Source organism: Perca fluviatilis, chromosome 15 (assembly GCF_010015445.1).
Source record: "Perca fluviatilis chromosome 15, GENO_Pfluv_1.0, whole genome shotgun sequence".
Classification (NCBI taxonomy): domain Eukaryota; kingdom Metazoa; phylum Chordata; class Actinopteri; order Perciformes; family Percidae; genus Perca; species Perca fluviatilis.
The window spans coordinates 16,431,809-16,442,593 of record NC_053126.1 but is presented as its reverse complement, the minus strand read 5'-3'; the positions used below and the strand labels follow the sequence as shown (position 1 = coordinate 16,442,593).

The 10,785-nt window shown below is 40.6% G+C and overlaps 1 protein-coding gene across 1 annotated transcript; it reads left to right on the top strand.

Annotated features, from left to right (window-relative positions):
- Positions 1 to 2,752: 2,752 nt before the first annotated feature.
- On the top strand, positions 2,753 to 8,971 carry rdh8a (retinol dehydrogenase 8a). Its single transcript, XM_039825838.1, has 6 exons — positions 2,753 to 3,134; positions 5,519 to 5,680; positions 6,824 to 7,003; positions 7,928 to 8,021; positions 8,120 to 8,303; positions 8,470 to 8,971. The coding sequence occupies exons 1-6, from the start codon at positions 3,029 to 3,031 to the stop codon at positions 8,695 to 8,697; spliced, it is 954 nt and encodes a 317-aa protein (XP_039681772.1). The 5' UTR covers positions 2,753 to 3,028; the 3' UTR covers positions 8,698 to 8,971.
- Positions 8,972 to 10,785: the final 1,814 nt, after the last annotated feature.

Below are 10,785 nucleotides of genomic sequence, written 5' to 3'. Positions count from 1 at the left end.
TCTGGTTCAAAGGGTCACGGTTATTTTTCATTCTCTGTCTGTCTGTGACCATGACAGAGCTCCACCATGCTCAGACCAACAGCTGGATTTTTGCACACACATTAGTAGTGTACAGGCTCAAAGGCGCTCTTTTTTTATGACTATTTTTTGGCTGCTATTCTTTTGCTATTCTATCTATTCTGCCTTTACACTCAATTACTCTGAGATTGTCAGACAAATACCTAAAATCTGAAACGTAGCTGAATATAAATATATAAACTAAAATGCCTATGCAGTGCATGTTGTTTTGCACACTAGGATTTAAAGCTGCTTCATCTGACAATGCAAAATATACTTTTATTATCTCATTGTAAACTTTTGCTTTCTGGTGAGAGAAATGGGTCATATCTTATGGTTGTTCAACAATAAGCAGACATCAGCAAGAGGAAACTGGGCCTGAACTCAATGTAAGCTGACAGTCTGCTCTCTGTTGTCAGCATAACAGTTTAACACAAGCAGCGATGATTAGATCTAGATGTTCCATTATGTATCCTCATATGCTGAGTTACATATGCATAACATGCCTCAGGTTAATTTTTTTCACAGCAAGACTCAACCTATCTTCGCACCATCAGCCTGCTGGTTACTGGCTGACCCTTGATGCATCCAGCCAGGACTCCACTCATTGTTAAAATATGTCTTCCCTTTGGGAGAATCATTTCAAGGTTACAACGGAAATTAATATCTGCTCTTGACGATTCATGTAGTAACCTAAGTTAAGCTAGAAAACTCAGGAACCTGTTCCTGTGCTCTCCCACTGTTCCCTATGCTGCTCTGCTCTGCGTGTGTGTGTGTGTGTGTGTGTGTTTGTGTGTGTGTGTGTGTGCGTGCGTGTGCGTGTGTGTGTGCGTGTGTGAGGGAGTGTGAGAGTGGGTGGATGTCATCTGCTTTCACATAATCTCTTGTCTTGTCCTTACAGTAACCGTGATGCTTCACACTGTGTTACCATGTTGAAATGGGAATGAGGTTAAAGGGGTTAACCAGGGGGGAGGATTAAAACAGGGGGACCTATAGTCAGTGTGTGCTTGCAATACGTTTTAAAGGGCAGAAATGTTTTCTGTTGTATCAGTGGAATACATAATCAAGTTTCAAAAGCTTGGGGGAAAATCAACAGAGAACACACCCAAACTTATTTCATCTGTGTGGAGCTACTTTACAGCCACACGTATGACTATTATATTACTGTAACTAATTATTATATAGTGTGTAATAATCCTTAACTGTACAAACCAGAAACAAAGAGTACCTGAGCTGACAAGATCCATTATGATAACCCCAGTTCAGTCCACTTCTTAAAAATAGAAACCATCATCTTACGAATGCATTAAATACATCAACATATGATAAAGCATTAAGAATGTATAGTTGTTTTTTTATTGGGGGAACCACCATTTGTGTTTGAAATGTTAATCATAAAGTTGGCAAGGCATTTGATAAAACATTTTAATGAGTGACTTAAAAGAGGAGGGCATAAATCACAGATTACTGTGAACAAATCGCTCACTAACTAATCACTCCAGATTGCTCTTTGGACCATCCACTCGTCCCTGCATGGTGGTTATGTGGATCAGTATTAGAGTAAATGGAAAACCTAGTTTGCATCAGGTTGCATCACATTTAGCAACAGGCCCAAACACGACAGACTGACTTTTGCACTATGGCCTTTGATCAGAGGGAAAAAAGCAATTGAGATCTTATCAGAGGCAGAGTTCCACTAGTCACGGTCCATAACAGACCCTTGCTAATGGCATTATTGTCAAACTAAACTGAGACAGCTGATTACCAAACTCAGACCATTCTTTTACATTCTTATTTGTTAATATTTGGAATACAGTGATACAATGATCTTTTTTTATGAGGTGTTATGAATTCAGTAAGCTTGAGTGCTTCTTAAGTGTGCTACAGCTTTCATTACCACCAGATGGCAGTACAATGCAGCGCATTAAGTCACTAACAAAAGTAAGCTCAAATCAAATCAAGGTTTATTTGTCACATACACAATCATACACAGTGCCAAGTGCTGTAATATTCTTTTCATGCCAGCTCCAGAAACAACTATCAAATACAGAAAATAGAGTAGTAGTAATGAAATAAAAGGAGAAAAAGTAAAAGAGAATATTTTACACAAAAATAAAATAAAGTATAATAGAAACAATAAAACAATATAACAGTATATGCTTGAAAGAAATGAAACAGTAAGCAGTAAAGTTTCAGAGAAATAGGGTAAATGTAAGCATGGGACTAGTTTTATAAATAGTCAACTAGAGCCGAACAACAAGTGTTTAATTTGGGTGTAGCTATAGCCTGGGTAGCATATAACAACGACAATAACAACAACAACAACGACAACAACAATAATAATATTAATAATATTAATAATAGATGTGATTTTTTTATGAAATTATACATGCAGCCCAAATATTTAATACCTCAATTATAATATTGTGTTAAACATTACTAATTAAATTTATTAGTAATGTTACTATTATAAATAATAGTAAAAACGTGTTGGGTAGGCTACCATAAAATGTATCCTGGTAAAACTATACGTCCTATTAAGAATAATAATTGTAGTGAACCAGAAATACCATCAGGTATGAACAAAACATCATGTGACTACTGTATGAATATTATAGTTAGGCTATTTGTTGTTGGGGTCACCAGCTCAGAAATCAAATAAGCACTGCCCCCTCTACAACACGCACGTGTGCGCATGCACGGCCACACATTTTAAAGGAATTAACTTCATTTTCAGGGCAGGCGGCACCTATCAAGTTTAAAATCTTGTCTGCACGAAGTGATTTCAATGCCACGTCTTTTTTTTGGTTACTGATTTGATTGAACATGTGACTGAATTAGAGGCTCACATGGCTGCGGTGGCTGCATGATCCGCTTTACTTTTTTAAAGTCCGGTGATCGGTAGCTCCCTCGGCAGCGACCATCCACAGCAGAGGACCGCTGAAAAACACAGCGCCTACCCGGACAAATCATGGCGAACAGCGGGCAGAAAGTTGTGCTGATCACCGGCTGCTCCTCCGGCATCGGGTTACGAATCGCCGTCACGCTGGCCAAAGATGAAAAGAAGCGTTACCATGGTAAATGCGCTTTCTTCTACATTGTTTCTTTGATCGGACCTATTAGCAGCAAGCATATAACAGTGTGGCTCGCTTGAAAACCTATTCCGTGTTTACTTTTCCCTGCAAAGCTCATTGCACCAACTCTCCTTTACGCACAAAGTTCGGTTGACTTTCATGCGCAACTCCCGTCCTAACACAAATAAGTGTTTTGGTGTAGTGTCCATTAAGATAGCTAACCCTTGTGATATCGAATCCATATCCTTTTGTAAGGTCTGGGATTCAGTCGCCCCTTTGGTTCAATAATTATCATCTGAAAGCGCAGTTTCCAGGGTAGGGTTTTGCAAGGATGCCGCTTTCCAGGCGGAATCATAAAAAGAGTCTTGTCAGGTCTCTTTCAAGTGACTTCTCCAGCACAAAGCCTCCTTTATCGCAGTGAATTGTAGACCGCCTGCTCCGGTTTAGTGCCGTGTCTAATGTGCCTATAGTCCCCTCACTGGAGCGAGTGTTGAAAGGGGGACAAAGTTTGAGACCTGTACAAGCGAGGGTTCACTCTAAAGCAAGGGCCTTGTTTGAAGTCTTCATTGGTGCACAGTGGAGTTAGGGTGTCCCACTTTGACATTGTTGGTCTGTGGGTCTCCTCTCCTGCTTCCCAGCCATCATTAATGTCACTCCAGGGATTGGAGATCCAAAACCTTTCCATGTCATGGAGCCTCAGACAGAATTACATTAGACCACCTTCCCACCCCCACCCCTGTTGGTAGAGTTTGCCTTTAAGACCCCCCTTGTTGTTAGATGTGACTTTATGCAGAATAACAGAATTGGCTAGGCCTGTGACAGTGAACCCCCATGATTTCAGCAGTTGTCTTACACAAGATCTTATGAGAACTAATTTTAGCCAAGTTAAATTATGTTATCACTGCTCTCCTTTTGCCACTTTAGGAACCACTGTGCAAGGCCATCAGGATATGATGGGATTTATTACCGTGAAATAGATGAGCAAAGCAAAAGTGATTAACTGCTCCCAGAACACTGGTCTGTGCAGATTTGTTTTTCACAATGTGACCTGCTTTCAATAAGAGCACCTCTGAGCAATGAAGCTGATCTGCCCTTTTCCCAGGGTCCTTAGGAAATCCAACAGAGATTAAATATTGCATTGTGCATAAAAGTAATAATTAGTTGCAGTAACATGCACCAAACTCAGAGAAACCCCCTAAAAGACCTCTGTGTGTGCAATGAAATGTGGTTCATTCAAGAATGTTTAAGCAGCCCAAGAGTAATTCCTGCAGGAGCCAGAAGAACAATGGATCTCTTGTTCACTTCTCTACCAATACGTAAATCTCTTTGTTGCTTCATGGACACAGTTTTCAAATCACAAGATTAGACTAAACTAGACTTCATGAGACGTCATTATGTAATGCATTGTGTGTGTTCGACAACTTGCACTGACAAGTTGCATGGCACTTACACAGCAATATTTTAAAATAGGGCCTAGTTTCATTACTATACGTCATGAAATGTTAGTAACATTGCATGGCAATGCAAAACCTCTACAGCACTGCAATCCCTCTTTTAATCTTACTTATCCAACCCTGTCTCTGATCAGGCAAGAATTAGGTGCGTTTGCCTTTATCAGGTAGATTCAGGCCACGTCCACACGTACCAAAACAATCTTTTTTTTACCCATCTTCCCTGGATTCGTTTCAAGAATAGTTGCTCAGATGAATGTGTGAAGAGGAGGTTGTTTACTCCCCCTGATTACCAATGTCCAACAGCAAAGTCTCTCTTTTTTCTCTGCTAGATAACGTCAGTCAGCAAAGTGTCAGCATAACACACAACATGGAAGAAGCCATGAAAGCCGAGTCAACACTGTGCTGATAGCTGCTGTCACTGGTCATGATAGATTCTTGTGCTGAATGTGGGTCAATGTAGCCCAGCGTGTAAAGTTCGGAGGAAATCAATTCTGTGTCCTGTAAACTGACAGGCGTGGTCATTTTAAAGAACTCTGACCTGCACGTCTGACAGCTGTGTGTGTTTGTGTGTGTGTGTGTGTTTGTGTGTGTTTGTTCAGGAAATCTTTAGTTCAGTAGATCAGAGGTTTCACAGTACTGTGTCATTTCATCAATGTGGCAATGGGTCAAGAGTTTTTGTTTTTTTTATTACAGAAAATAAGTATTCATGATTTTCTAAATGACTGAATTTAAAAAAGGACAAACATGGACTCCAATAAAAAGTTATCTTGATTGTGATGATATTGATGAAGTATTTGTATGTGATTCCAAGTTGTGTTACTGTACGAGTCTAAAGAACAGTTTCTGGTATCATAGAGGCTCTTTTTGTAAAGTTTCAAGCCACATCATATTAATTAAAATAATATTTTCCACTGCTCCGTCTCTCCCTATAAGTCATTGCCACTATGCGGGACCTGAAGAAGAAAGACAAGCTAGTGGAGGCAGCAGGAGATGCATATGGCAAGACCTTGATATTGCTTCCACTAGACGTGTGCAGTGACGAGTCAGTCAAGCAGTGCATCAACAATATAAAGGACCGCCATATTGATATCCTGAGTAAGTGGGTAACACCTGAAACTATCATTCAACCCCTTTTACCACCTTGGAATGACATTTGATCTGTCCTCTATATGTGGCTAAACTTTGTTTCTTTTATCATATGTTTAAGAACAGTTGATAATTTAAGTATGTAACCTAAACTCATTATGTTATATATTATATGACCTTGTTCAGTTCCTTATCTGTGTGATAACCATATGCATAGAACATTAACCCTCAACCTTCCTGCGAAAGTAGCCCATATTTACTGTAACATAATCAGTAATGTCATACCACATAACACTAAAAGTCTAACAGACTTGTCAAGTGGAAAAGCAAACTATCACAGTACAGTGTTATTACTGTAATAATATCACAACTTTAGGACAAAGTTTGGAAGTAACTGATGTTTTTTTGGTCTCCTGTAGCGATGTCCTCCGTGGTTTTGCAGTTGACATTAAGAGTAGGTGGGGGGAGGAGATTGGGAGAGTCTTGAAATTCCAGTGGGCAGATAGATTCTGCACCCAAACAGAAAGCACCACCATACTGATATCCTGAGTGTGTGAAATATAGCTGAAACTGAGTCAGCAGCTTTGTCTGCCCATGACACCTTATTTTGCTTATTTATTTCTGAATGGGGGGGCGGGGGTCCTTACAGCTAAAACAAAGCATGCAATGTATTTTCAAACCCAGAAATCTCAGCCTGTGTCCAGAAATTAATTGGGTCCTTGGTATTGATCAATCACTCTATAAAAACATTTGATGGTGATTTTGTAAATTGGAAGTTGCTAGATTAATAACACATAAATAGGTGACTCTTTTCAGTTATTGTGTTTAACCCTTTAGTCTGGATAAAGGTTCTATTTATAAACCTGCCTCCATCCAACATTGCATCCCCCTTCACCTAATTACTCAAGACCCAGAGGCCCTTCAGCATGGACTTGTGTTACATCACACCTCCCTGTTGTTGTCACACACTGACATCTGGTGGCAATATCAAGAGATACCACCTGTAATCTATCAATTAGAGATCTATTCTTGTAGAAAGGCCAAGTGAACAGAGCAAACAATATAGATATCACTTCATATTAAGAAAACAATATCTCAACCGTATAAATAATTACAGGTTTGTAATCTCTGCGTCTGTGTGTTTCCGGTCAGTCAACAATGCAGGAGTGGGCTTGCTGGGACCTGTGGAAAGCATCAGCATCGAGGAGATGAAAAGAGTATTTGAGACCAACTTCTTTGGTGTTGTTCGCATGATCAAAGAAGTGATGCCAGACATGAAGAAGAGGCGTTCAGGACACATCCTGGTCATGAGCAGTGTCATGGGTCTTCAGGGTATGATTTGTGCAGATTTAACAATGCTAAATAAAATCTGCAGTCCAGTTATGTCTGATCTGAGAACACAAGAAAATATATTTACAATTCCAACCGACCATGAAAAGGCATGTTTTAAGACTTTGCAGGTGTAGACAGGAGCACTGCACTTAGACATTGTAAACCAGTTTGATAAATCACACGCAATACTATTTGTATAACCGACATATTTAGCTAGCCTAAAGCTTGATTGAGAAGCAGGATAATTGAATTCTAAATGCCTGCAAGCTACAAGATAATCGTTTTTTTTGGCAGACCATCACTTCTATTGAGCTGTAAATCATAGTGTGTTCTGTGCTTTAGGATCTATTGAATTAGTGAAGTCAGAAATCAGTTTACAATACCATGTGAAGCAATTTCAGTGGCACTTAACAAACTTGAAACACTAATTATTTCAATTGTATGACATAACAGAAGCACTTTTTACTGTAAAATGCTAAAAGAATACACTATAGCGGATGCTTTTTATCTTGATCTAATCTTGCAGTAGTACATATCTCTGTATTTAAAGGCTTAACTTTATTCTATTTATTAGCTGTCTGCCTATGTTGAACATTTTCAGTACAGATCTGCTGAGATGACTTGAGTCATATAGCAAGGAGTTCCAAATCAAGTTTGTTTGAACTTGTTTGAAGTGCCAGATGGGTGGGGTTTAAGTATCAGATACGTTGTTAATCACAGGCAAGTAGGCTAAACTGACTTTCATATTCTGTCTGGCACTTGCATTTCCATATGTGACTATGTCTGTTTCTTGGTTGATTTGAGTATCTTAGGCCTTTATATGTAAATGATATTTGACACATGTCTGCTGTTAACAGAGCACTGTGAAATTTGATAATACATTGCTGTGATGCCGTCCTTTATCTCTCTGTTTTGTTGATTTAGGAGTGGTGTTCAATGATGTTTACACTGCTTCTAAGTTTGCCATGGAAGGTTTCTGTGAGAGTATGGCCGTGCAACTGATGAAGTTCAATATCCGGTAGATTACCCTATTTCCTCTGTTCTGCTTTTACATCTGTCTTTGCTTTGTACTGTACATGCTCCCTCACGGGCCTTTCTGCATTTGACTCCCCGCAGGTTGTCCATGATTGAGCCCGGCCCAGTGCACACTGAGTTTGAGACAAAGATGATGGAGGATGTGGCCAAGATGGAGTATCCAGGAGTAGATGCCGAAACAGTCCGTTATTTTAAAGATGTTTACCTGCCGTCATCCATAGATATATTTGAAGCCATGGGCCAGACGCCAGACGACATAGCTAAAGTAAGGGAACTGGTTTCTAACTTTTTACTAACAACATTTTACCAATCTATTTCAGGATTCAAGAATCAATGTTCTGTTTAGCTGATCACTAACTTTTATAAACATTTAACCAGCCTACATAGCAATGAAATCAGTCAAGACTTTCTTTTGCTTCTTGTCTCTCCAGTGCACTAAAAAGGTTATTGAGTCAAACAGCCCTCGCTTCAGGAATCTGACCAACAGCCTCTACACGCCTATTGTGGCCTTAAAGTACGCAGATGAGACTGGTGGCCTGTCTGTCAACACCTTCTACAACCTACTCTTCAATTTCGGCCCTCTCATGCACATCACCATGAGCATCCTCAAGTGCCTGACATGCAGCTGCCTGCGTAGACGCACCGTCTCACCTAACTGAAGAGGGTGTCCAACCCTGCCCCTTGTCCTTACCCTCCCATATTGTTGAACCCCACCCAGTTCTACTGCCTTATCCTGAGGTATGGGGCTAAGCAGGCAGACTAGAGCCAGTAACCCTGGAGAGAGGAGGTGCCTTTTAGTTCAAAGAAACTACCATGATAAGCTTTGCCAGACAACATGCACAATTGCACAAGTTTGTCACAGAGATGTTGTATGCAGGATGACCTCATGTACTCACACACACACACACACACACACACACACACACACACACACACACACACACACACACACACACACACACACACACACACACAGAGAGAAACATACATACACAAAAACACAGAAATACAAGCAACACACACATTGGATTATTGTACATACATACTATAAAGCTAAGGCCATGCCTTTGTCAGATATAGTGTGGCTATATATAGAGGTTAGATGTCTATATCATTTAAATGACACACACAGGCAAGACGTGAGATACGAGCCCCATGGACAGACAACAAAGCACAAAAAATGAACTCAGTTACAGAGAGAAACAATAACATTATAGAGAAATAATATGCTATAACTTGTAGCTGCCTAGCTAATTTTTCACTCAGGCTCACCAGAGTTATAACATGTATGACAAAGATGGAAAGAATATATCTGCTTTTATTGTGCTCTGCCCTTAATTTCATGTTTTCCATAGCATAATGTTGTCATGGTCATAACTGCTGTTAAATCATATTTTTAATCTTTTGATAAACTGAATGTTTTTCAAGGTTTTTGAAGGGGTGTGTAAAATATTTTTAATCTAGCATCTTGATTTAAAAATAAACGGAATTCTGATTTATCCTTAATAATTTTTCTTGATACTTTACAGTAATGTAAGTCTGAGGATTTTCTCTCTGTCTGCAAGACTCCTTGGATACCATGAGGGGGCAGTATTTCACAGTTTTTTCCCTGGCAGCCAAACGGTGGATTTCACAGGATCATCAGCAGCAGAGCTGGAGCTGTAGTGTAAAGGAATTTGTCCTAAATTGCCTGAGATAGACAAGTGCAATATAATTGAATAGTTTAAAACTTGCATACACTGTCCTTTTTATCAGCAGATTTGTTTTATACATTGGAGTTGTAACTATATGTTTCAATAATACAATAGTCAACATTAATCCACACTGATGATTTTGAATGGTTACTGTAATTTGCATTATAGAAAGTTTTCATGTAACAAATAAGCTATTGGAACCATATTCAGGTAAAGACACACATAATGCCTATTGAGGAGCACACACTCGTTTTTGCATATTTTTGTGCTTTCTTGCCTGTGCACATTAGCATGTGTGTGTGTGTGTGTGTGTGTGTGTGTGTGTGTGTATGTGTTGTATGATCATGTCTATAGGCCAAGTTAGTGATCTGTTGATGGATATAAAGAGGTCATGGCCTGTTCCCCATGAAAAGCCCTCCCTTGAACCCCCACCCCTCACACACACACACCCTGCTTTGTGCCGTGTGAGAGAATGTGACCTGGTTCCCATCCCTGAGGAGGGGTGAACCCTAATGACGGCCTCCTCAGACACATTGCGCAGCCCTCAGCCTCCCTCTCCAGCTGGCCTCCTCAGCCCATAGGGCCTGGACCCCCTGGTCCACACTGGGAGAGGCCTGCGGTCTGGCCTGGATAGCCTAGCCAGAGTTTGTCCTGTCTGCACACACCCTGTCTCATCCTGCCATGCCCTGCCATGTCCAGGCTGGTTACACTCACCGAATTCTAGGAGCTCCTCATCAGAGGACAGTGCAACTGGTTGCAGACCTGTAGTTTCTGTGCGGTGTACAATGAGTGCAGCGCCTCAGCTCTGTGTATGTGTCTTCATCAGAGGCGACAGCTCCGCACAATGGAACAAAGACGCTGTCAATCACAATCAAATGGGTGTGTGTGCAGGGGATGAGGGGAAGGGGGGTAGGAGGTTGGGGGAGGAGTCTGTGTTTCTTGAATGTTTAGGGGGATGCCAAGACCCAATGTGGGACGCTGAAGGCTAAGAGCAGGGGGTAGTGAGGGGTGGGGGTGTGTTGCATTTGGGAAGATGAGAATTGGGGTGCCCGG